This window comes from Stylophora pistillata, chromosome 13, assembly GCF_964205215.1.
Source record: "Stylophora pistillata chromosome 13, jaStyPist1.2, whole genome shotgun sequence".
NCBI lineage: Eukaryota > Metazoa > Cnidaria > Anthozoa > Scleractinia > Pocilloporidae > Stylophora > Stylophora pistillata.
In genome coordinates, this window is record NC_142531.1 from 18649115 (window position 1) to 18676715 (window position 27601).

The window sequence follows — 27601 nt, forward strand, 5'->3', positions numbered from 1 at the left end:
GTTTGAGTGTGAAGAGTTAAGAGGAAAATTGTTGTCCCTTCAGTTATCTGAATAAAGGCTGATAGTTTCGAAAGAAACTGTTTGGGGCTGCGTCGGTGGGAGTAACGAAATAATTTGGATATATCAACAAAGTTGAAATGGTAAATTAGCCACCGTAACGATTACAAAAGCTGACGTTTTGAGCGTTAGCCCTTCGTCAGAGCGAATAGAGGAATTGTGGGTTGTGGGTGCATTTAAAGGCAGAAAATGGAGCTACGTTATTGGTGGGAACATGGCAACGAGAAAAACATGAATAAATTAGTGGAATGTTATTCTTATGTTCAGTTATCTGTCAAGCTGATGTTCTGGGGTTTGATTTCAGGCTGACGTCGCTGTGTTGGTGGTTGGCTCCAGCACTGGGGAATTTGAAGCAGGATTTGAAGCTGGAGGACAAACAAGAGAGCATGCGCTGCTTGTCAGGTCACTGGGTGTCACGCAGGTCATCGTGGCTGTCAACAAACTTGACAATGTAAGTAGTTATATAAAAAAAAAGGAAAAAAAAAAAAGAAAAGTTTTTCTTTAGTGCACAGGATTCCATTAACGATGCTTCATGAAACTAGCTTGACTGATGTCTTAAACGTTCCAAATTGTTCATTTTTCGGTGAATGCACAGTAACATCTTATACAAATAGTTTAAATATTTTCAATGTTTTGTGTTCAGGTTGACTGGTCAGAAGCCAGGTATAATCATATTACAGGAAAGCTCAAGCACTTCCTGAAACAGGCTGGGTTTAAGGTATGTTCATCTCGGGACAAGTTACGCAAACTGTGTTATCTCTCCCTCCCTCCCCTCCCTGGGTTTTATTTCACTCGCTCTCTGGAATAATATATATAATAATGATGATAATTTATTTAAAGTTGATAATTTAGGAAGTGGTTGCCCAATCTTCCGAGCCGGTGGCTCGTGTTAACAACAGTTGACAAATGAATTTTAGAAAAATGTACTATATAAACGAAAAAAATTAATAATCAATAAACTATATAGCTAGGCATATCTATATACATTAAAGGACTATTTATCTCAAAAACTAAAAATTCACACAAAGTTTGATTATCCAAAAAAAAAAAAAAAAAAAAAAAAACCTAATCTATGAGGAACAGGAGTGGCATGCATAACCTTTAAATGCTAAATTTTTTGTGCATTATTAACCCTAGAGAACTAGAAAGTCTCATAACAATTTTTCCTCCTTGATAGGAGTCTGATGTAGTATACGTTCCCTGTAGTGGTCTCACTGGTGAGAATTTAACAGGGTCTTCCCAAGAGCCTCTGCTGCGCGCCTGGTATAATGGACCCTCCTTATTGGACAGAATAGGTATAATAGCAGTTCTTAAAGAAATATTTTAAACATTGGTAAAAAGCATAGAACATAGGAATGAGTAAATCCTCTCTGGGGTGTAAAACCCAACCAGTACTGATTTGGTTGTCAGACGCTTTACCATCTTTGGATAGTTTAGCTATCTACCAGGGTGTAGTTCGATTGATTGTTGTTAAACCAAAACAAGAGTTTCCTCATCGGCTAATCAGAAGAAAGGAAATATCATAAAGAACCAATGAGAATCTAAGGTAAAAATACGGCAAACTGTGGGAAGTGCGGGCAAACGTGAGTGGTCAATTCGCAATTGGCTTAAGTTTTAAATCTGATTGGTTGAGTGAATGGCGCGAGTTTTCTTGACTAATCGCGCAGCGAAGTAAAGAAAGACCAAAGCAATCCCGGATTGCGTTCGACACCCAATTGGAAATTGATTTATGTGTTGAGAATCCTGCCATTGCCAAGGTCAGTAGTCAATATCAAAAGCATCGTTTGTGATAAGTAAGATGAAAGGGTGTGAACGATAGAAAAGCCAGCTTGTTCTTTCAAAATGTCATTTGTTTGAAGAATCAATATTTGTTACGATGAAGAAATGATGGTACCAGTCACAAAGTGTCAAATATATTCAGTTCTGGAACTTAAAAATTTTTTTATTTTCAATAGACAATTTTAGGCCTCCAAAGAGGGATTTGGACAAGCCATTCAGGTTTTGTGTATCAGATATTTATAAAGGTAAGTTTTACTTTGTGTGGTCCAGAGTAAACGTGATATTTAGCTATTTCTTTGACAATGAAAGCTGGTTTGAGCTAGTTTTTTTAGAACGGTCCTACCGTGAAAGTTGAGAAAATCGCCATTACTGCTTGATCTTATGCCGATTTCTAAAGCATATAGGAGAAAAAGGTCTGATTATTTAAACAACGTTTTGCCGTTGTTGTAAAAAGCGCGTCCAAAACAATCCTCAATTTAGCTAAATCTTTCATCTGAGCATTCATATTTGTGATCAGCGTCAAGAGGGCCGAAGTTAACAGTGGAAGGGAATTTAGTTAATTCAATCAACCCTCTTGTAAAGATAGCACGAAGCCCACTGATTGCGTAAAACCGCGGTTTAGGTCAGACTTCGAGTAAATAACCAGTCCAAAGTGAGTGGAAGTACTCCCACTGTATGGGATGTCAGTCCATCGTTATCAATCCCTCAGTTTTGTTAGGTTTCCCTGAAATTTTGCCGGTACTTATATATATTCCGGGTCGGAGAGAAAGAAACCGTGAGAGTAAAGTAGCCAGGTCTCGGACCCAGACCTCTGACCGACCAAGGTACCATTGTGTCCTCGACAACACCAAAACAGCTAGGTTTGATTCAACAACACCAAGTAACACCCATGATTTGAGAGCCTCACAACATGTCTCGCAGAAATACTCATAGTTTTCGTCATTTTGAATGCTTTAGGCACATAGATAGGAAAAGTAACGTCTGGTTTCATTAAAACCTTCAACCCTTTAAATTTATTACAATCTTGGAACACTGAAAACAGTTTTTCGTGTACTTCAGGAATGGGAGCAGGAATAAACGTAACTGGTAAACTGGAAGCTGGTAGACTTCATGTTGGTGACAAGATTGTTGTTATGCCAGCAGGAGTGCAAGGACAGGTGAAAGGTGAGCAAAAACTTAGTTTACAAATAATGGTTGCGTGACAAAATTAAGGAAGAGCGCATTTTGATTGACTGATTTAGTGATTGAGGGAAGTCGCAATGGCCAATCAGAAAAGGAGAGCATTTCAAGCAGCCAATGGGACGCAAGTTGATTGGTCGAGAACTTGGCGCCAGATTTCTTGGCTAACCACAGAGCGGTAATAAACCAGCGCAATCCAGTGATACTTTTGAGGCTCAATTTTATATTTCTGTGACCAACTGTTGCTTCACTAGAAGCGAACAGAGGTTGTACACTTCTCAGTTCAATGATTAGGAATTAATTTGTCTGTTTTCTAGATTTGTGTTGATTCAATTCCACCTTAAAGGATATTAAGATGTTTGGCTAGACGCTTTTATCATGTTGGAGCATGTTATTCCTCCATGACGGTTTTAGAAACCGTCATGCGCTGGGCAGAATGCTTTTTAATCCTTAAGGCTATTCGTTGTTGGGCTAGCACAGGCAGCCCAGCATATGAGAAAGCCTTTCTCTTCAATCTTGGAACAATTTGATCAACTTTCAACTGACAATTGTCCTCTTCAGGGCAGTCCCAGGGCTCTTCTGTGCTTTGGACTGTACAAGGTGAAGGCTTGGCAGCAGGGCGAAAAGTGTCCATCTGTTGTTCTTTTTGTAATTTTAACAGAGTCGGCAAAGCGTCTTTTGTCACTGATGTTCCTATGAACAAACCAACTATAGTTATACTTTGTCTAAAGAGCACTTTTGAATTGAGCGCGGAAAGTAATCCGGGAGTTTATTAGTTCTGTTTACTTCGCTGTGTGATTGGTCCAGAAAAGTTGGGCCATCCTCTCAACCAATCAAACAAGTCTGATCGATGCCTGGTCATCCGCGTTTTCCCGCGCTTTAGGCCTAGCCTGATTGGCTCCTTGTGTTATTTAACCATGTTCTGATTGGCGATAGTGATTACTTTGGCTTCACAACATCGTCGAAAAGCGATTTATAATTTTCTACCGATGCATTATAAACAAACCAATATTGCTACCGTTAACATAGATATTATTTACTCTGAACTTCGCAATACTACGGTGTCTAGTCCTTTTGACAAACTAAACTCTGATCACCTCACCTCACTTTAGGTGATACTACCTGGTTTATTCCGTTTTTCAATCTGAAAAGAGAACTTAAACACGGTATCACTTACCATTGCGTACTCGAGGCTGTTTGGGTTTATCCTGTACCGGCGTTATCGCCTGAAATGCCGATGGTTTTTCATTGTGGACAGTAATTGTGAGCTGTTCTGCCACTTCTGGGAACTTTGCACTAAACAAAGAGAACCCAAACCAGCATTGATGTTATCTTAAATGAACCAGGAACTACGCTGATTTCTGCCAATAACCACTATTAGTTATGCTGAAACAGTGGATAGCGTTGAAGGCGCACTCTGATTGGCTAGTCAAACTCAGAATATCCTTTGCTATTTGCCTCCGAGGAACTCGGAAAAAAATGGCGTCCCGGTTTGCATCCGTGACAAGCGAAGAAATCACTCAAATCAAGTTTTAGTGGTGTCTATTATCTCACTGTTTTAGTATATACTAAAACAACTATTCACCTCAGTGTCGGTGGTTAGCGCTGGATATTTACCTCGCCGCTCCGCGGCTCGGTAAATATCCACCACTAACCACCTCCACTTCGGTGAATAGTTGTTAACTATAGGCTTAACCTATTACCGGGTGAGACTACGTAACCATTAATCCTTAAACTCCCATGGGCGACCAAGACAGAATTTCTCCTTACAATATCGATTAAGAGATTAGTTGTTGATCCAATGGCAAATTCTCCAAATGAACATCATAAGAATTATATGGAAGACACCAAGGAGAATTATTAATGAGATCTTGGGAGTGAAACAGTTAACGTTGTTATAAAAGGTTACAATAACGTTTGTGACTTGCATTTCTCGCAACCAATCAGGTTGCCCATTTCATTGAGACTACATAAGGCTACAGTTTGAGATCCAAATTGTACCGAACTTGTGAGGTCACACTCTAATCTCAATCCTCAAATCGTAGTTTTATTGTTTTTCATCGACATTCACCACGTCGCAACTTCCAACACTCTCTCTAGAAAACCAAACACTCTAATCCTCGCGTCTCTTATTTCAGTTTTTACCTAACCGCTAGTGCGTAAGTATCGTGTCACGCAACTTCCGTTTAGTATCTGATAAAAGTTAATTTTGAATCAAGTTTCGAAAGTATACCGAGACTGCTGTGGTTTTTCTATACCACACACTCTGATTGGTCGAGAAAACTCATACCCTCTCGCCCAATCAGGTGCGAAACATGAACATTATTGTGCTGGTCACTCGTGTTTTCCTGCGCAGGTGCAGTTCGCTTGTTTCTTCTTCGAATTCTCATTGGCTCCTTTTGAAATTTTTTTTCTTTCTGATGGGCCGTTACTTTAGTTTTGGTTTTGCTGTAACCCAATCGTGCGCTACTATTGTAGACAAACTGGAGTACCTAAAGTAAGGTGATAGCTTCTGGGATGCACGTGTTGTTCTCGTTCTTCTCCATTCGTCAGCATTTTTAAACGCGTGATCATCACGTGCAGCAGTGCTCGCTTTACCACTTTCTCTGAGTGACTGTGCACACTGGACATGCCCCAGTCTTTCAGCTAATATCAGTGGAGTTTCACCCAAGTCATTTCTCTGATCAATATCCAAGCCGTATTTCCTCATCTGTTCAAGAACCCTTTTTGTTATCACTTGATTTCCTGAAGCAGACGCATGATGCAGAGCTGTGTTTCCATGGATGTCTTTATCAAGCCACGGAATCTCTCTCTCCTCTATCATGACTGAAACTAACTTAATGCACTGTTTTGTACAGCAGTAACTAAAAACTGAGATGCCGGATTCGTCTTTATGCTCCACTCCGGCCCCATGTCGTAGCAAGATACGCCCCAACGACACCCTTAAGAATTCATTGTCAAGATCGCAGACAAGGTGTAGTGGCGTACGCATGCGTGAATCAAGTTTATTGACGTTGCATCCCACATTTGCTAGGAGACGTACTTGTTGTTGATTACGGCGAATTATCGCTTGATGAATCGTTGGCATGGCTGTAATTAAGAGCCCTAGTTACTGTTATCGAGAACACGAGAGTTAGTTGCTGAATGACCTGAAAATACAGAATTGTCGTTAATTGCTGTGACCATACTGCCTTGTCAAAAAATACTTAGCCTGAGGTATACCTTATTATAGGAAATTAACAATGCATGTAATTAACGCGAATTTCAAAAATTCGCGTTAATTTTATGTATCTTAAATTACCTCATTGTTAATTAAAATGACGTTAATTAAAAGCATCGTTATTTAAAGACACCTTTATTATAAGCAAAGCCACAATTCCTCTACGTCACCGTCACAGTCGGTTGACGCATCATCCTTTAATATTAAGTTCAAAATGTCCTTAGATTCATCAGTGTAGGGATCGTCTTCTCTGAGGAGATAACTCACTTCTTCAACTTTCTTGCGCAAAATGTATATCGCATTTTTGTCATCTCATTTCATTTCTTATGTTTTTACCGGAAATAGAGAGCAAATTTTGTTGTTGGCCGTTGTTGTTTTCTAACGAAATGAGTGCGAAAAATATTAAATTCACGTCTTAATTATGCAACATACCGCACGGAAATTCGCGTTAATTAAATGTATGTAAACATAACTTTTGGAAAATTCGCGTTAATTTTATGACGCGTAAATTTTCTTCGCGTTATTAACATGCTTCGCTATATTCCTATAATAAGGTAATCTCGATTCAACGCCTACTTTCAAACCAAGCGCGTTTTTCAGTACATTTTATACTTCTGCAAGCCAAAATTCCTCATTCTGTCACGTTATTCTCCTTATGTTTCCAATTTTTACGGAACATTTTTCTTGACTTACTTTTTCTACCGTGGAAAACGACAGTGATCGCAACCCCTTCACTCTCTATGTTATTGACCTCCGCTATATTGCATAATTCACTTTCGATTAGTCTGATCAACTTTTCCGTTTTCAATTCGTTTTGCTCCGTTTTGATCAGTTATTTCTGACTAATTTGAACCAAAATAACTGTTGATTGTGCATAATTCCTTACTAATTAATAACAGGACAATTAAAATTCAACACCAATCCCGACGACTTGAACCTCCCGTATATTGGACTGTTTTTTCGTTTCCCTTGGGAGTTCAAGTTTTAGCAGGGTTCCACTGTATTTTATTTGGGTTTTTTTCCTTTAAGCCGTGAATATCTTTATGCTTTCTCTAATTGGTGGAGATTTTACAAAGCAATTATTTAAAGCATACCCAAATATTGCGAACTAGCTCATTTAAATTGTGGTTTCACGGGTTCCAGTTGAAGTGATTTTCAAGCTTTTTTTTTTTTTTTGCTTATTTTCCCAGAGCGTTTCAGTCGTCTCACACTTTTCCTCGCCTCTTGCACCTGCATCTGGCCATGAAATTTAAAATGAACCGAGTATCACGAATTCTGCTTAGATGCTCTTTAAGAACCGGTGTTATATCAGTTTAAAATCGTAACGAAACTGGGAAAACCTTGCAATAGACTCATGTAATTGAATCCTATTTTAAGACTTTGTGTATGTCACATTTTCATACCTGTAGTACTTCGTTTGCCTTACACCTTGTAACAAACTTCGTTTTCTTTAGATCAAGTTGTTTTGTTCTGAGATGTTGCTATGGTGAAATCAGATGGGCAAAATGAGAAGTAACGAACTAAGAACTATCGCGTATGCTGTGGTCGGATTTTTAAACAAATAAAGCCGAAATTCGTTTCTTTGATTTGATAATTACATTCAACTAATGAAGCAGCGGCGTGGTTATTGGGCATTGTTTTTGTAAATATGCGCTAAAATACACCAATACCTTCAAATTACTGAATAGTTGATTATTAATGCAAGTATGTTGTTGGCTGGTCTTGTTTTTAGAATCATTTAGTTGAAGATCATTTCCAAATGTTTTGTACAGGAAAACTTAAAACCAAATGAAAAACAAACAAACCAAAACAGTCTAGGAGGCTTAATTAGTTAATGATTGAAAGGTAAAAGACCTTGTCTAAAATACTGCTTGCAATTAACGCCAGTGATTAATAAATGGTACAGTCTTGAAATTAATACTCGCTCCAAAATTTGTACCGTTTGTTCGGGAATCTTCTCTGTATTTTTGTTTAGCTTGGTGTTGTTTTATCAGTGAAAATTTAATTTACCCTTCCACTCCTTGGAGTGATTAACGAAATATTTTTCCTGAAGGTATCGTTACATTTTCAAAGCAGAAAGGCGATAAAAACGAAGAAAAATATCACAAAGGGAATATCGTATATCGTAATTTAAACCCGAATTCTTAAAGCTGAGATTGTAAGAAATGTACGACCGACAGTAAAGAGGATTGATATCTAATGTGAACAAAAACGACGGAAATTTTGAGAGAGATGAGGTAATTCACTAGATGATCCTCTCCCAGAAAAGAAGTGTTAGTAAATCTGAACAATTTCACTTGATTACTTCTTTGATTGCTTAAATTTTATCAGATATCGCTCACTTGTAGCATCTCAAGCAGTTACTAAACTACTATTTAACTATTAGGAGACGTTCATTTTTCAGAGGAAAGCTTTATGACCCTATATCTTTGTTTACCATTCCCACTCAGGTCTAAGCATACATGAAGAGCCTGTGCAGTTGGCGTGCGCCGGCGATCAGTCGACACTGATTCTGTCAGGCTTAGACATGATGCATGTCGGGTAAGTATGGGTGGGCTGTGGAACCCAGTTCATGTAGGCACCAGTTGAACTGTTGAAACTAGAAGACTGTAACTCAAAGTGAAACACTAACAAACTCAAAGTGAAACACTTGGTTGGATAACGATAGCAGAAAATCTGATGCCCGCCTTCCTACAATTTCTTACATTAAACGAATTCTGTAATGGTTTTTACATCTTGAAAAATGTTTGCTAAGTTTTTTTATTTGGCTGTTTTCAATCCTTATCCATTTCGTCTATCATTAGCCATTCACTTACATTGCTGTTGGTTCCATCTGAAGGTTATCTTGCGCGTCGCAGAAAATGACCCAAAATATCATTATTTCTGCTGCTTGCTGGATAACGTTCTCGCAGAGCGTTGTACATCAGTCATTTTCGACCACGCAAGATGATTGCCTTCTCTGGTTATTAATACGGAACTCAAGGTCCTAGTCATTACATGTTTCTTGTTTTTTTTAATTATTATTTTTATTTATTTATTTTTTTAGATTGGGAACTGTTTTGTGTCCACCCCGCTCGCCGATCAAATGTACCACCAAATTGAAAGCTCGTATTTTAGTTTTTAACATTCGTGTTCCTATCACTAAGGGATTCATGGTGAGTAGCTATCGGGAATTTTTACAAATCAAACTATGTTACGAAGATTTCTCAGTGAATTTACCTAGATACCTGTTGGATGGGGCAACGATTTTCTGCAAAAAAAATTCAGCATTGAGCTTGAAAAGAGAATCTCTCTGACGAGCGGTTTCCACTGACTCTCAACATCGAACTATAACGTGACGACTTGAGAATTTGTGGCCTACCACCAATTTTTTAGAAATGTCGATCGTGGGCAATGGATTTGAAAACTTTGGTGTTTTTGTCTACAAGTGACTCTACCGATTTTGTAAATTTATCCTGCTGTTTCTTTTGTTTTTCTGTTTCTCTTTTTCTTGCCTGGTCTTTTGATGATCTTGTCCACTGCGATTCTGTCCATTTTGACGACGTAATGGATTTTGAAAACTCTGGTGATTTTGTCGACAGGCGACTCTACCGATTTTGTAAATTTATGCTGCTGTTTCCTTTGTTTGTTTGCTTCTCTGTTTTTTTTTCCCCCGGTCTTTAGATTGTCTTGTCCACTTCGATTCTGTCGATTTGACGACTCTGTCGATTTTGAGAACTCTAGTGACTTTGTCGACTCACGACGCAGCCGATTTTGTACATTTTTCCTTTTTCTTTTGTTTTTCTCTTTCTCTTTTTCTTTCCCGGTCTTTTGATGATCTTATCCACTCCGATTCTGGTTTTGACGTCGCAATGGATTTTGAAAACTCTGGTGATTTTGTCGACTAGCGACTCAACCGATGTTGTAAATTTATCTTGCTGTTTTTTGTTGTTGTTGTTGTTTTCCTTTTTTCTTTCTTTTTTTTTTCCCAATCTTTTGATGATCTTGTCCACTCCGATTCTGTCATTTTGACGACTCTGTCGATTTTGAGAACTGGTAACTTTGTCAACTCACGACTCAGCCGATTTTGTACATTTTTCCTGTTTCTTTTTTTTTTTTTTTTTTTTTTTTTCTTTTTTCTTTTTTTTCTGCCTCTCTTTTTCTTCCCCGGTCTTTTGATGATCTTGTCCACTCCGATTCTGTCGATTTTGACGACGGTGTGGATTTTGAGAACTCTGGTGGCTTTGTCACCAGGTCACTCCGCCGATTTTGTAAAGTTATCCTGCAGTGTCTCTTGGTTTCTTGTTTCTCTTTTTTTCGCCCAGTCTTTTGATGATCTTGTCCACTCCGATTCCGTTGATTTTGACGACCCTGTGGATTTTTAAACACTCTGGTGATTTTGTCGACTCACGATGCATGTTACTGCCGTTATGCGTGATGTCACGCACTCATTAGCTAGATCCCGAGAGGCGCTGCGAGTTAAAAATACATGTGCTCGATCGAAGTGGGGAATCGTATCAACGCCCGTTTAACGTCATCGTTTATATTGTAAGGACACAAACGTAAGTTTTTTTTGGTTTGTTTCTTGTTTGTCTAGCCTTTTTCGTATTTATAGTTGTAATTTCCTTTGTTTCCTTTTAGTTTTCGAAACCGTACAACGTTCGTTCAAGATTGTAAAGTCTATTTCGTAATTGCAAGTACGCGTGTTCAAGTTTCTGTTGTCGTACCGTTTTATGCGTGCACAACGCAGCCGATTTTGTACATTTATCCTGCCATTTCTTTTGTTACTTGTTTTTGTTTTTTTTTTGGTTTGTTTGTCTTTTTGCCAAGTCTCTTAATGCCGATTCAGTCAATTTTTTGACGACGCTGTGGACTTTTAAACTCTGGTGACTTAGTCGACAAACGACTCTTTCAATTTTGTACGTTTTTCCTGTTTCTTTTGCTTTGCTGTTTCTTTCTTTTTTTTTTTTGCCCAGTCTTTTGATGATCTCGCACACTCCGATTCTGTCGATTTTACGAACTCTGATGATTCTACTGACAACAATCTGATGATTCTACTGACAACAATCATTCACTTGACTCTGATGATGACATCCGCACAGGTTGTCGAAACTTCAGTCACTAACACCGAAAACAGTCCTTCTCAGGACTACACTCACCCGGACGATCAGACTACACCTTCTCATCTGATGATTTTGTTGACAGAGAGGACTCTGCCGATTTAGTACACTTTTACTTTTTCTTCTTTTGTTTTCATTACCATTCTGCCTCTGGCTGGCCCAGGGAATTATTTGTGAGTCGGTAGACTATCTTATCCTTGTGGTCGAATAGTTGTTCGATGAATTACACGCATAAAGAAGGCAGCGGAGGAAGATCGAACTGCTTTTTCATATAGAAATTTTTCTTATTTACATGCTTCAGTCGATTGGATGTTAAGTTTTCTAAATACTCCTGAAAGAGTTTTGGAATCGCAATGGATCCGGTTTTGATCATTAAAGAAGTTGATCGGACATTTGGAAACTTGATTTTACTCGGTGGCTGTAGCCAAAGATCATCCACAGTTTAGACCAAGCGAATACAATTTGGAAAATGTTGAGGGTAATCCCACGAGTAAAGAAAGGCAGTTCTATAGCTGTCCCTTTATTTTATAAGATAATTACTGGTAAGTTTTGAAGCCTTTATGCAAGTGAATTCTTTAAAATAATCCAAAAAACGACTCCCAAAATAGCTATTTCTGCCTGTTCCGTGATGCTACACTGTTCGAAACACCATGTTCTCTCGCCATGATCATTGTATCTCAAACCTCTGAAAAACAGGGAGAAATATAACACTATGATCGCACCTATTTTTACCTATTGCGGAACACTTGGTCTTAGCTTTCCGGATTACCGAAAGGAAATGATAAAGAACATCGAACGACGAGGCTTTAAAGTTATTGGCAATAGTTCTTTTAATCCCCCATCCGTGAACAATTTGATCAAGCGTAAAAGCTGTTTGTTTGTTTTCGACTGTCTCCTGAATAATGTTTGCACACCCTTTAAAAACTACTTCGAAAGACTGGTTCATTCTAAGGCCACTAGGAATAACGGTATATCAGTGAAATTACCCAAAGTACGTTTAGAATTTGGTAAAAAGAGCTTCTATTACCAAGGAGCAAAGACTTTCAACAACCTGCCTGCTGAACTAAGGTCGTTAGATTCGAGACTGAAATTTAAGAACAAATTGCGAGATTATTTTAGTTAAATTCGATCTAAACGTGGTTATAGGTATCCTTTTTCAGAGCATTTTATTTTATTGTATGCTCTTCTAGACCTTAAGATCAATGATTATATCTTGTTAAGTTTTATTTTATTTATTTATTTATTATTTTGACAGGACCCCAAGGACAACAGTGTTACACACTGATGGGTTTTCAATCCTGTATAAAAATTCGTTATTATTATTATTATTATTATTATTATTATTATTATTGTTATTATTATTAAAGGAAAATGTGACCCGAAATCACCGTTTCTCGGAGTTGCGAAGATTTTATGTCGTGTTCAACGCAAGGATAACAAAGCTTGCAGTCGCTACAATTAGTAGACAGTGTAATGCAGCACTTACACAGCGATGCTTTTCGATTTTAGATTGAAACAACTTGTTTGATTAAAAATCAGAAAAGCGTCAGCCTCGCCGTTCGAAATGATTCAGTATGTAAAGTCAGGAGTAAACTCGCCTAGTTTCCCACATTCTCTTGTAGACTTTGTAATTCTAAGAAGGCTTGCATGGCGCTCGACATTTTGAAAGGTTTTAATGTCATTCCATGTGAGTAAAAAGCATTTCGATAGGATCAATTGTCTTGAATGTCGATGCAGAGGAGCCACTGAACCGGAAATTGAAGCTAGGAGGCTGTCAGTTCATATGCAAATGCGAAAGGCTGTTAATGTCGCGACATTAACAGCCTTTGATGATATAATTGATGACATGCTTCATCAATTATATGTCCTTGGATTGTATCTGCTGTAGTGATTGTGAAGGAATTTTTTCAAAATGTTGATCATGGTCGATATCCTCTCAAAGCTATGAGATAAGGAGCTAAAATAGCATACCTGAAAACACTCGCTATTGGCAAAGAGCTTAGAACTAGAAGTTTCCTGACGGTAATCATCCAAGTATGAAAGATCGCAATGATCAACTTGAATCAATAAAGTTTTGGTAAGGGAGTTTACGCATGCCATCCAGTTTGCCGCTTCGATTACGCTATTAAATGAAAGATTTCTCTCTAACAAAAACAACTAACCTGTGCGATGATTTACCGTAGCTAAAGTGTTTTCCGCTCTCATGCGTTTCTGGGTACCTCGTTAATTTTCTAGGTGCCCTCGTGATCGCGACTTACAACTAGCGATTGCGACCTATAACTAAGTGGTCGGAGTCATTAATGGATACTCTCCAAATTAACAAATTGAACTCTAAACCATCAGTCTGGTAACAGAAGAAAAATCCGTTTTATTACATTAGCAAATAGCCCATTGCGAGTTCATCACTGACAGGGTCATACAAGGGGAAAAAAATACCATCTCAGCCTAATCTTAGTCTACTAAGAGTTTAGAACAAGCATGGAAATGCAGTTACTACTTCATTTTCTATACGGTCAAAAATAACTTTTACAACGTAACACTCACATCCCGTACGACCATGTTCACCAACAGCGTACCTAAACCTTCTTTTTACTACTAATCTATTAGAATGCTTTTTATCTTTTTCCTCTGAATCTGGTTTGAACAGAGTCTTCCAGCAGATTTCTCTTATGTTTTTCAGATCTTTGTGGTAGAAAATACTTTTATCCCTTTTCTTTGGGTACAGGTGAGTTTTGGCCACATGTGCCCAATTAGGTTTCCTCCTCCACCATTCAGAAGTGAACTTTCCCTTCAATGTTGAACGTTTTCGTGCAGCCCGCCTTTGCTGAATTTCTCGGTTCTTCATAACCTTGTCAATGTGGAGGCTCTCTTAACTCTCTTCCTTCCACCTCGGGTATGCACGCTGTCCTTGCTGAGATGGTATTGTTGACTTGGTGTCCTGGGCTCTCGTCCCCTCTATCGACTCTGTGGATTAGGTGTACGCTGATGATTTTGTCTGCTCTAACTCTGTCGATTTTGTGGGTTGTGATGATTTTGTCCACTCTAGTTTTGTCGATTTTGTGGACTCTGATAAATATTTTCCACTGCGATTCTGTCGATTTGTCCACTTTTTCTGTCTTTTTCTTTTTCTGTCTTGTTTTCGTTTTCTGTTTTTTTTTTTGGTTCATTGCCAAGCTACTAATAACCCAATCTTAAGATGATTTTGTCCTTTCCGGTCTGTTTTTTCTTTTCCTTTCCGGTCTTTTTTCGCCCGGTCTTTTGATGATCTTATCCACTCCGATTGTGGTTTTGACGACGCAATGAATTCTGAAAACTCTGGTGATTTTGTCGACAAGCGACTCAACCTATTTTGTAAATTTATCCTGCTGTTTCTTTTCTTGGCCTTTCTCTTTTTTTTGAGAACTCTGGTGACTTTGTTGACTCACGACTAAGCCGATTTTGCACATTTTTCCTGTTTCTTTTCTTTTTCTGTTTCTCTTTTTTTGTCTGGTCTTTTGAAGATCTTGTCCACTCCGATTCTATCCATTTTGACGACGCAATGGATTTTGAAAACTCTTGTGATTTTGTGGACAGGCAACTCAAACGATTTTGTAAAATTATCCTGCTGTTTCTTTTGTTTTCCTGTTTCCCTTTTTTTTTTTTTGCCCGGTCTTTTGATGAACTTATCCACTCCGATTCTGGTTTTTAACGACGCAATGGATTTTGAAAACTCTGGTGATTTTGTCGACAAGCGACTCAACCTATTTTGTAAATTTATCCTGTTGTTTCTTTTGTTTTCCTGTTTCTCTTTTTTTTTTTTGCCCGGTCTTTTGATGATCTTATCCACTCCGATTCTGGTTTTGACGACGTAATGGATTTTGAAAACTCTGGTGATTTTGTCCACAAGCGACTCAACCGATTTTGTAAATTTATCCTACTGTTTCTCCTTTTTTTTTTTGCCAGGTCTTTTGATGATCTTATCCACTCCGATTCTAGTTTTGACGACGCAATGGATTTTGAAAACTCTGGTGATTTTGTCGACTAGCGACACAACCGATTTTGTAAATTTATCTTGCTGTTTCTTTTGTTTTCCCGTTTCTCTTTCTTTTCTTTTTTTTTTTTTTTTGCCCGTTCTTTTAATGATCTTGTCCACTCCAATTCTGTCCATTTTGACGACGGAATGGAGTTTTTAAACTCTGGTGATTTTCCATCCTCGGAGACCCAGGGGCAGTGAGTCGATTTCAAGTTAAGGGCAGAAGAGCCCCTGGGGACATTGTCTTACAAGACTAGTTCCAAACGGTTGCAGTCGTTCTGGCATCTGATTGGTGCCAGAAAATCTTTGTGTTTTTCTGCCCAATCAGAGTGAAGTGTCGTTTGGAGTCCTTTCGTGTGTTTTAACACGCACATCTACAACAAGCTCTGTTGCTCGCTATGTTTGTCTCGGCCGTGCGACGAAGCTTCGCCCGAGGTGAAAAGTTTCAGTCTCAGCACGCAATGTAAGAGAAATCGATCAGATTGTCCGCGAAATCTTACCGGAAATTATACCGAATACGTTCGCAGGTATCACAAGAGAACGTGTTCAAAAGTTTGCGAGGTTCGTATAAAACATAATGGTTGCAGGCATTGATATGTCGCCTTAAACGTTAGATGAGATGTTTGCTTAAAGCTTTCAAGATTTTTTGTATAATTTGCTGTCACTGAAACTTTTCCAATCCCGTGAAGCTATTTCGTCGCACGCGCCACGCAGGTATGTCGAGCAACTGGCGCTTACGCATTTTTTTGTGCACGCCCGGCCAAAATTTAATCTAATCGTCGCTTGAAAAATTAAAAATAAAAGCTAAACGTGGAAACTTTTGTTTATTAGATGTGGGTAGATAACCCTGTACTAAGCTGACATTTACAATAAAGCAAGCCCGCCCTTTCCATCCAATATTTCTTGGTCTTTGGTTTTGTTTTCCCCGATGAAAGCAGCATCGATTCCAAATGATCAAAGGTAATTAACTTGGTCTTCAACAATCGATAAAAGAGGTGAAATGACAATGACCAAGGGACTAGAAGAGAATCCGTGGCCTTTCGAGCTCAAGAATTTGAACACAACGCAGCAGTTGAAAGATTAAACTTTCTCCAAACCCCTTCGGTAACTGTCCGAAAACATATCTCCTTTCCACGATGTTCTCGATGATTAGTTTTTGTTCAGATTTTAATTAGATAACCGGAAACACAACTAAGCTTTCTTTAAGCGCTTGCTGAAGGTCGTCCACGTACTTGACGTTATCTGCAAGTTTGGCCATATTGTAAAGACTTTACTAAAAGGCAACGATTAGAGTTTGGCGCGCACAGAAAGCTGCGCAAGCATAAGCGCCAGTTGCTTGACATACCTGCGTGGCCCGTGCGACGAAATAACTTCACGGGATTGGAAAAGTTTCACTCACAACAAATTGCACAAAAAGTCTTGAAAGCTTTAAGCTTACATCTCATGTAACGTTTAAAGCGACATATCAATGCCTGCAACCGTTATGTTTTATACGAACCTCGCAAACTTTTGAACACGTTCTCTTGTGATACCTGCGAAAGTATTCAGTATAATTTCTGGTAAGATTTCGCGGACAATCTGATCGATTTCTCTTACATTGCATGCTGAGACTGAAACTTTTCACCTCGGGCAAAGCTTCGTCGCACGGCCGAGACAAACATAGCGTGCAACAGAGCTTGTTGTATAAGTGCGTGTTAAAACACACGAAAGGACTCCAAACGACACTTCACTCTGATTGGGCAGAAAAACACAAAGATTTTCTGGCACCAATCAGATGCCAGAACGACTGCGACCGTTTGGAACTAGTCTTGTAAGACAATGTCCCCAGGGGCTCTTCTGCCCTTAACTTGAAATCGACTCACTGCCCCTGGGTCTCCGAGGATGGTGATTTTCTTGATAAGCGACTCAACCGATTTTGTGAATTTATCCTGCGGTTTCTCTTGGTTTCCTGTTTCTATTTTTTTCGCCTAGTCTTTTGATGATCTTATTCACTCCGATTCTGTCGATTTTGACGACGCTGTGGATTTTGAAAACTCTGGTAATTTTGTCGACGATGGCTGCCGATTTTGTAAATTTATCCTGCTGTTTCTTTTTTTTTTTTTCGTTTGTTTATTTTTTCTTTTGCCAAGTCTTTTAATGATCTAGTCCACCCGATTCAGTCGATTTTTAAGGACGCTCTGGATTTTTAAAACTCTGGTGACTTCGTCGACAGACCACTCTGCCGATTTTCTACATTTTTCCTGTTTCTTTTCCTTTCTTCTTCTTTTTTTTTTTTTTTTTTTTTTTTTTTTTTTTTTTTTTTTGCCCAGTTTTTTGATGATCTCATACACTCCGATTCTGTCGATTTTGCGAACTCTGAAGATTTTATCGACAGAAGAATCCAGCGATTTTGTACACTTTTACTGTTTTTTCTTTTAATTTCATTACCATTCTGCTTCTGGCTGGCCCAGGGAATTATTTGTGAGTCAAAAGACTATCTTATCCTTGTGGTCGAATAGTTGTTCGATGAATTACACGCATAAAGAAGGCAGCGGAGGAAGATCGAACTGCTTTGTCATATGAAAATTTTGCTTATTTACGTACTTCAGCCAATTGGATGTTATGTTTTCTAAATGCTTCTGAAAGAGTGTAGGAATCGCAATGGATCCGGTTTTTATCATTAAAGAAGTTGATCGGACATTCGGAAAACTTGATTTTACACGGTGGATGTAGCCAAAGATCATCCAGAGTTTAGACCAAGCGAACACAATTTAGAAAATGTCGAGGGTAATCCCACAAGTAAAGAAAGGCAGTTCTATAGCTGTCCCTTTATTTTATTAGATAATTGCTGGTAAGTTTTGAAGCCTTCTAGAACTGACTTCTTTAAAATAATGCAAGAAAACGACTCGCAAAATAGCTATTTCTGCCTGTTCCGTGATGCTACACTGTTAGAAACACCATGTTCTCTCGCCGTGATCGTTGTATCTCAAACCTCTGAAAAACGGGGAGAAAGGAAAATGTGACCCGAAATCGCCGTTTCTCGGGGTTGCGAAGATTTTATGTCGTGTTCAACGCGAGGATAGCAAAACTTGCAGTCGCTACAATTAGTAGACAGTGTAATGCAGCACTTACGCAGCGATGCTTTTCGATTTGAGATTGAAACAACTTGTTTGATTAAAGATCAGAAAAGCGCCAGCCTCGCCGTTCGAAATTATTCAGTTTGCAAAGTCAGGAGGGAACTCGCCTAGTTGCCCACATTCTCTTGTAGACTTTGTAATTCTAAGAAGGCTTGCATGGCGCTCGATATTTTAAAAGGTTTTAATGTAATTCCATGTGGGTAAAAAGCATTTCGATAGGATCAGTTGTCTTGAATGTCGATGCAGAGGAGCCACTGAACTGGAAACTGAAACTAGGAAGCTGTCATTACAAATAAAAAGTCTGTTAATGTCACGTGACATGGTTCATAAATTGTCCTTGGATTGTATCTGCTGTAGTGAAGAAACTTTTTTACTTTTATTGCATCAGCAAATAGGCCACTATGAGTTTATCACTGACAGGGTCATACAAGGGAAAAAAAATACCATCTCAGCTTAATCTTAGTCTACTAAGAGTTCAGAACAAGTATGGAAATGCAGTTACTACTTCATTTTCTGTACGGTCAAAAAATAACTTTTACAACGTAACACTTACATCCCGTACGACCATCCTCACCAACAGCGTACCTAAACCTTCTTTTTACCACTAATCTATTAGAATGTTTTTTTTATCTTTTTCTTCTGAATCTGGTTTGAACAGAGTCTTCCAGCAGATTTCTCTTATGTTTTTCAGATCTTTGTGGTAGAAAATACTTTTATCTCTTTTCTTTGGGTACAGGTGAGTTTTGGCTACGTGGGCCCAGTTAGGTTTCCTCCTCCACCATTCAGAAGTGAACTTTCCCTTCAATGTTGAACGTTTTCGTGCAGCCCGCCTTTGCTGAATTTCTCGGTTCTTCATAACCTTGTCAATGTGGAGGCTCTCTTAACTCTCTTCCTTCCACCTCGGGTATGCACGCTGTCCTTGCTGAGATGGTATTGTTGACTTGGTGTCCTGGGCTCTCGTCCCCTCTATCGACTCTGTGGATTAGGTGTACTCTGACGATTTTGTCTGCTCTAACTCTGTCGATTTTGTTGGGTGTGATGATTTTGTCCACTCTAGTTTTGTCGATTTTGTGGACTCTGATGATATTTTCCACTGCGATTCTGTCGATTTTGAGGAGTCTGTCGATTTTGTCCACTTTCCCTGTCTGTGTATTTGTTTTCGTTAATTGCCAGCTGCTTGTACCCAGTCTTATGATGATCTTGTCCACTCGGATTCTATCCATTTTGACGACGCAATGGATTTTGAAAACTCTTGTGATTTTGTCGACAGGCGATTCAACCGATTTTGTAAATTTATCCTGCTGTTTCTTTTGTTTTCCTGTTTTTTTTTTTTTTCGCCCGGTCTTTTGATGATCTTATCCACTCCGATTCTGGTTGATGACGTAATGGAATATGAACACTCAAATTGTTTTGTCGTCTGTCGACAGACGACTCAACAACTTTGTAAATTTATCCTGCTGTTTGTTTTGTTTTCCTTTTTTTCTTCTTTTGTTTTTTTGCCCGGTCTTTTGATGATCTTATCCACTCCCTCCGATTCTGGTTTTGACGACGCAATGGATTTTGAAAACTCTGGTGATTTTATCGACATGCGACTCAGCCGATTTTGTAAATTTATCTTGCTTTTTCTTTTGTTTTCCTTTTTCTCTTTTTTTTTTTTTTTTTGCTCGGTCTTTTGATGATCTTGTCCACTCCGATTCTGTCGATTTTACGATTCTTTCGATTTTTTGCACTCTGGTGACGTTGTCGACTCACGACTCAGCCGATTTTGTACATTTTTCCTATTTCTTTTGTTTTTCATGTTTCTCTTTTTCTTGACCGGTCTTTCGATGATCTTGCGCCAAGAGGTTACAATGATCAACCAAAAATTACTAGGTTGTGGTAACAGCGTCCATACAGACATGTTTCCGGTTGTGGGTGATCCAGGCCATAATTCTCACCTTTACTTCTCTTATCCAGATAGCTGACATCCTTATAGCCGGCAAATATCGAGTAAAACATAGCTGTTAAGATAGCCACTACAAGTGTATGAAAGGAAGATGGTGATCGTGTTGTCGCATAAACGGGGCAAAGGAAATACCTGTGTCCTAACACGAAAAACTGAGCTTTAGAAACGTATGAATATTGCGGCACGGTGGTTTAATAGTGAGCGACTGAGGACTCTGTGGTGAGCTAGGCCCTTCTTAGACTCGTGTATGACTAAGACTGTTTGCTTGGTAAGAAAAGCCAGCTGTTATACTGGACTTTATCGTCTGTCGGCAGGTATTGTTCCACTACAAAACGTTAAATGAACCGGCCACCATTCACAGGCTTTGTAGCGTTTTACACAAGAGTACAGGAGAAATCCTAAAAAAGAAACCCAGGTAAGGATCCTACGAAGGACAAAATTCCCCCACAGAAGCCTTTGTAAGTTACCACATGGAAAAGTAATCCTCATAGCAACAACTTGTTGCTATTGACTTTAAGTCAATATTCAAATTAGTGCAGCCCCATAGCAACGAGGTCGATATTACAATTATTGCATGGTGTAACCCATATCAAAGAAATGACACATCCACACTATTTACAATCATTTGTGTGGCTGCGAGTATTTTGCTTACCCTCGTATACCCCTCCTTTACAACCCCATATTACCCTTCCCATTTCCCCCTCTAATTTAAAATAGAAGTTTTAGAACATAAGGCAATATCACGAGGAGCCAATAAGAACGCAATGTGAAAACAATGTGAAAACAATGTTGAAAACGCGGGAAAACGCGACGACTAAGTTTTGAATCTGATTGTTTGAGAGAAAGGCGCGAATTTTGTGGACTAATCACATAGCAATTCCAAGTTCCCTAACACACTCAATTTAAAATTTTTCTAATGTTTTCTTATCATGTCTCCACCTCTTCAGGTGTTTATCGAAGAATTCAAATGCCGAGGTTGTGATTCATACCTACAAACCCGTTTGTGTTGAATTATACAAAGACTACAAAGATCTTGGAAGATTTATGCTGCGCTACAGCGGTGAGACCATAGCTGCGGGGGTTGTAACAGAGGTAGGTCTTGGGCCTTGAAATCTTTATTATACTTCACAAAATTTCACTTTTTAGTGTTCTTCGTTTACTTTAATTAGTGTGCCCAAATAGAGAAAGGTAATCTTTCAAATGAACGGAAATGAACGCTATGTCCAAATTTTTTTTTTTTGTCACGAGAATTCCTTTCACTAGTTACGGGTGACTACTGGTAAACGAAGTCTTTTTGAGGAATTTCCGTGAGTTACGTGAGAAGTTCCACCCTTGTTCTATCCCTAAAGATTAACGGTGTCGTAGTCAGGGCCTCTCTTTATTTCTTGGAGTGATCAACATGTAACTTCGCCCTCTGATATCCATACATTATCCAGTAAACAGGTAATGAGAATACTCAAAGTTATCAGATAGTTGTTATCTTGATCTTACACCAAATTCTCGTTACTCTTTTACAAGGAAATGTGTAGCAGCTAGAAGGGAGAATTAACAATCAGATCTGGAGTTAAAGGGTTAACGAGCCCAAAAGTTACACGCAATGATTTCTATAAATTTATTTTTAAAACCTGACTATATTCTTCAAACTACGTAGTATGGCGTCCATTGCTTATGGTGCGTTTCTTGCTCGTGTTTCCACAGATTTTATAGAACAGAGAGCTTTACGAGTCCATCGAGCAACTATCCTCCTTACCAATGGTCATGAACACTGCGAGAAACTGAAAGAAATGAAGGCTTCAGGAAATGGAGCGGATTTTAGAACGCTCCGAACCATTTTGCTGCTGTCCAGGAATGAAATCTAAATGGATTGGAAAAATATTTTGAAAAAATTGTTTGAGACTAAGGTTCATCGCTGTGCGGTGATATGTAAAAGAGCATTATAAACGAAAGGAATTGTCTTGTCTTTTGCTTTTCTTCACTGAACTGAATGATGAGTGGCTAACGCAAATGTTCAGCGTAGTCGTTTCGCCCCCGTGTCCCTGACCTAGGTATCACAAGAAGTCAATGGGAAATAAGCCTACGAGCAGGCCCAGAACCCGTGTTTCTTCTCCTCGAGTAAGTTAAAGGCCTTAAACAAGGCGAGATTGCGGAATTCTGCAAGGGATCTGGCGCTAATAGTTATCTTTGCTTTACCCCTCGTAGACCTCTTGCTGGTTCGCGTTTCTCAAGGTCTCCAAATTACTCGAGGAAGGAACGCTCCCGCCGAAGCGCTAGTAATGGAGGCCTGTCTTCTGGATAATGAGAAATCTATGAGAATAAAATGTGAACTTCCATAAGTGCAGGAAAACCGAAGCTACTGGGAAAGTCGCGAGGGGTCTGAGAAATGTGAAAACCCTTGCCAACAATTCCTTTTCTTTTACACTTCCAGAGGTGTGGAAGTGTGGAAAAAACTGACAAACTATGGTGTACTTTCTCCGAATCACGAAACCAATGTCACACGATAGCAAGTTATTTACTACCGATAGTTATAAAACTTATAACTCGCGATCGCAACTTTTTAACTTACGTTTGTTAGTTACAACACCTTTGCATACAACTGAGCACGATGAAGTTCAGGAGGAGGACATCAAGAACGCTACTAAATTAGAGAATCTCAAGAGGGCAGGGAAACAAACTTTTCTCTGAAGATTCTGTGCTTCAAATTAAGCTGAAAGATTCGAACTCTTTAACTCCCAGAAGTTATTAGCAAGTAATTTTTTCCTGTATTATCGATGCATTCTCCAGCAAATAGGTATTGGGAATACTCGATCTTTTCAGTCAGAAGTTACCTTGATCAAACACCGAATTCTTGTAACTAATTTACAAGGAAATGTGTAGCAGCTAGAGGGGAGAAATAAAAATCAGATCTTGGGAGTTAAAGGGTTAAAGGAAATCGTCTCCATAACTGGAAATAAGTTACTATTTTATTGCAAAAACATTTTTTTGAGACTACGTCATTCTGCGTTTAAAAATATTCTGCCGTTCCATCATTCTGTTGAAAAACTAAAGGTATCGTATTTCCCAGCTTGCTTCCTTTGCAAATTTAGCGGCCCTTTTCGGCAAAAGTCGCCAATTTAAACTGTAGAATACTCTCTTCCTTCAGTGAAAAAAATTTCCTCACAGCTTTATTTTTTAATGGCGTCTATGAAGACATTTCTGCGAGGAAAGGTTTTGATTTCAAGTTTTTTATCATTTGTTTGAGATGTTTATCGTCTTTTGTATTGTCACGTACGTTAAGAACTGAAAAGATTATATTGTCGGATCTCAGCTGTGTATGCAGGGTTCCCTTGATGAGATGGCATTGTTGACTTGCTGTCCTCGTGTCGCGTCCATCCCATCGTCGACTCAAGACCATATTAATATTAATCTTTCGATTGTCAGGTATGGACTCTAAATATTGTATTCACACTATTGACTCTCTCAATTTTGTGGACTCTGATGACTTTAATTTGTTCACTCTAACTCTGTCGCCAAAGGCTATTCAGTGTCTAACCATTATGTTTTAGCTAAACCTTAACAGTGATATAATATTTTCTACACTTCTGCTAGTAATCTTCAGGGAAGCTTGACCCGACAGCCTCGCTTTCGCCTACGCAACCATAGGATACCGCTGTCCAACTAAACCGCGCACAAGGAACTGGAATAAGGGCTATATTGTAGAAAGTCGGGTGTCACCCATTTGCTTTTGTGTTCATAAATTAGGGTTTTTTCTGTAGGACAAGAGTCTTGAGGCACTTAGACAGTTCACCTCGTCAAAAGCTGAAGAGCATTATAGGGTAAATTATTTTCAAGACACAGCAGAAGGGGTCATGTCTCTGTCACTTAAAACTACTGAAAATTCCACCCTTTCGCCTCTCTTTAGAGAGCTTCCCCAAGTATTATAAAAAGACTGAGGAATGGGTCTCTTGTTTAAAACGAAATCACAACATGGTCTACCATTTCTGCACTTTGTTCACAATGTTTGTGTCGAGCAAGTGACTAAAGGCATTTTTGCTCTTTTCTAAGCAGGAGAGAAAATAGTGTGTACCAATTGGCACATGTTATTTCAGAGAAAACGATGGACACGGGAAAAATGCCCTTCGGGGGGATCAACAACAACACTCGTTTTTTTTAATGCTGAAACCACAGTTAAGTTAAAGATGGAAGAGCACTGTGCTGTTTGCCTGCAAACGATGTTTGAGCGTTTTGATCACAAGTGGTTTGTTTAAACCTCAAGTGATAACATTGTATTTCTAGTGCTATAAAACCAAAACCAAAGTAATCACGATAGCCAATCAGAAGATCTGTCGGGGAATAAGTTAGTTGCTCATTAATAATAAGTCAAATATTAATTGTAAAAGGAATTAGTTAAATGATTACGTGATAGATTGCATCAATTCTCAGTAAATTGAACTTAGTGCACAGTTTATCAGCTGATGTACTTTGCACGCGCTAATTGAACCAAATAAGGAAGGGATCATGTGAATTAGGCTTGATATATCGTACGATAGTTATATTACTGTAAGCAGTGCAAATGATAGATTATAGTACTGTATTCGTTTTCGTAACTACCGCGATCTGGATGCCTAAGCTGCCTGCCTTGTCGCATTTCTTCACTATGGAGACCGAGCCGAATTGACCGCCGAACTTTGAAAGCCCCAAACGAGCGATTTTGAGGCTTCCTGGCAGAATGAAACGCTTCCAAACAAGTAATGAACTATTAATCTTTATTCGGAGCTGATTTTTTTTGCACACTCAATTTAAAATTGTTCTAACTTTTCTTATTATGCCTCATCACCTCTTCAGATATTTAACAAAGAATTCAAAATGCAGAGGTTGTTATCCACCTACTACAAACCCATTTGTGTTGAATTATACAAAGACCACAAAGATCTTTGAATGTAGATTTATGCTGCGCTACAGCGGCGAGACCATAGCCACGGTTGTTGTAACAGAGGTAGGTCTTGGGCCTTGAAATCTCCATTATACCTCAAGAAATTTAACCCTTTAGTGTTCTTCGTTGACATTAATTAGTGTGCCTAAACAAAGAAAGGTAATCTTTCAAACGAACAGCAATGAACACTATGTTGAAATTTTTTTTTGTTATGAGAATTGTTTTCACTAGTTACGGGTGACTACTGGTAAACGACGTCTTTTTGAAGAATTCCCGTGAATTAAGTGATAAGTTCCACCCAAACAAGGTTAACGGTGTCGTAGTCAGTGCCTCTCTATCTTCCCAGGAGTGATCAACATGCAACTTCTCCCTCTGATATCCATACATTATCTAGTAAACAGGTAATGAGAATACTCAAAGTTATCAGGTTGTTGTTATCTTGATCTTATAACAATTTCTAGTCATTATTTTACAAGGAAATGTGTAGCAGCTCGGAAGTTAACAATCAGATCTTTGAAGTTAAAGGGTGAACGAGCCCAAAAATTATATGCAATGATCTTTATAAATTTACTTTTAAAGCCTGGCCATATATTGTTCGAACTACTTAGTATGGCGTCCATCGCTTATGGTGTGTTTCTTGCCCGTGTTTCCACAGATTTTATAGAACAGAGCTTTTACGAGTCCATCGAGCGACTATCCTCCTATGATAGCACTGCGAGAAACTGGAAGGGCATGAATGCTCCAGGAAATGGAACGGATTTCAGAACGCTCCACACTATTTTGCTGCTGTTCCAGAGATGAAATCTAAGTAAATTGGAAAGATTTTTAAAAAAGTCTTTGAGACTAAGGTTCATCGCTGTGCGGTGATACGTCCATAAAAGAGAATTATAAACGAAATGAATTGTCTTTACTTTTGCTTTTCTTGACTAAACTGAATATTGAGTGGCTCACGTAAACGTTCAGCGCAGTCTTTTTGCCCCCGTATCTCTCACCCAGATATCACAAGAAGTCAATGAGAAATGGGCCTACGAGCATGCCCCGAACCTGTGTTTCTTCGCCCACGAGTAAGGTAAAGGCCACAAGCAAGGACGAGCTAGCGGAAGATCTGTAAGTGATCTGGCGCTAATAATTATCTTTGCTCAGTATCCCTTGTAGATCTTTTGCTGGCTCGCGTTTCTCAAGGCCTCAAACTTTCGCGAGGAGGAAGTAATGTTTCTTTCGAAGCGCGAATGATATGAGCTTGCCCGATGAATGATGAGAAAACTGTGAGAAATAAGTTTGAGCGTCCTCAATTGCAGGAAAACCTAAGCGACTGTCAAAGTCTCGATGGGTCTGAGTTTGGTGTCAGATTGATGGAGAGGTTAGAAGCCTGCGTGTAGCTGTACCCTTCCCTGAGGAGCGACGGTGGGGAGGGTAGGGCTATACGCAGGCTAAAAGGGTAGCAGTAGCGCTATAGCGAAGTTTCCCAGAGAACTCACAGAGCGATGTAAAGAAAAACCAACCTGATTAAGAGGTACTTCAGGAGTGCTTCTCGAGCCTTTTTTCGGACAAAGCAAGTTAGGTTCAATTAAGCGTCAAATGAATATCTGACTTTAAGGATAATGATTGTAAGACACGTGACAATAGTCCCTTTTACAGTTGTGGGCTTGGTGGCCAAGCCTTTGAACAGGAGTGAGGCTAAGGGTGACCCTGTTGTGATAGAGACCTGTATCTAGTTAGCATGATAACAAAGTAATTTGCATTTGAAAAGCAGCAACATCTCTATCATAACAAGGTCACTCTAAGCCTCACTCCTGTTCAAAGGCTTGGCCACCAAGCCCATAACTGTAAAAAGGACAATTTCTTCAAAATCCGAAGCGTTGACCCATCTTCTTACAACTAGTTAAAGGCACTCGTTTCTGTTTCTCAAACTGAAACCGCCCAATTTGTACAAGTCGATCCATTCGTAGAGGCCTGAAAAGAACCAACGTTTCCAAAAGTAAATCTCACTTGTATATCCTACCAACCATCTTTCGCATTTCTCATATATCTCAATCACTCCTTTCCTCATTGGTGAAAACCTATCGTTCATTGCACCGTGCTATACTTACAACACACTTAGCACACCTCGCATTTTAACTGTGATCTAGTTTCTCGATTTAGCTTATCAAGTTTGATCTTAGTTAACTTCAGATCAGTGTAAGAGGATTAGAAAATTTTAATGAATTTGAAGCTCTGACCATGGATGTGACTGCACCCTAAGAACGCATTGCGGACCTATTCTCACCTTATTTCCCAGAGTTCCA

The 27601-nt window shown here is 39.0% G+C and overlaps 2 protein-coding genes across 3 annotated transcripts in view; one reads left to right on the plus strand and one right to left on the minus strand.

Moving 5' to 3' along the window:
* The window catches only part of LOC111319312 (HBS1-like protein), a 41465-nt gene extending 15252 nt beyond the window's left edge, over positions 1–26213 (plus strand). Inside the window, exons 12-21 of one of the 2 annotated variants that reach the window (XM_088743891.1) lie at positions 362–508; positions 701–775; positions 1235–1352; positions 2013–2081; positions 2896–3000; positions 8686–8776; positions 9282–9390; positions 20722–20822; positions 21355–21499; positions 25972–26213. In XM_088743891.1, the coding sequence (XP_088600017.1) occupies positions 362–508; positions 701–775; positions 1235–1352; positions 2013–2081; positions 2896–3000; positions 8686–8776; positions 9282–9390; positions 20722–20822; positions 21355–21499; positions 25972–25980 (969 nt within the window). In that variant the 3' untranslated portion in view covers positions 25981–26213. Of the gene's footprint in view, positions 1–361; positions 509–700; positions 776–1234; positions 1353–2012; positions 2082–2895; positions 3001–8685; positions 8777–9281; positions 9391–20721; positions 20823–21354; positions 21500–22105; positions 22366–25971 lie in introns of those variants that run through there. The other variant, XM_088743890.1, reaches the window with a different exon arrangement.
* Positions 2997–7716, minus strand: LOC111333020 (uncharacterized). The gene is made up of 4 exons (XM_088743892.1): positions 7639–7716; positions 5508–6164; positions 4193–4311; positions 2997–3708 (listed from the first exon to the last, which is right to left on the minus strand). Exons 2-4 carry the CDS (start codon positions 6101–6103, stop codon positions 3407–3409), a joined length of 1017 nt encoding a protein of 338 aa, XP_088600018.1. The 5' UTR covers positions 6104–6164; positions 7639–7716; the 3' UTR covers positions 2997–3406.
* Positions 26214–27601: the final 1388 nt, after the last annotated feature.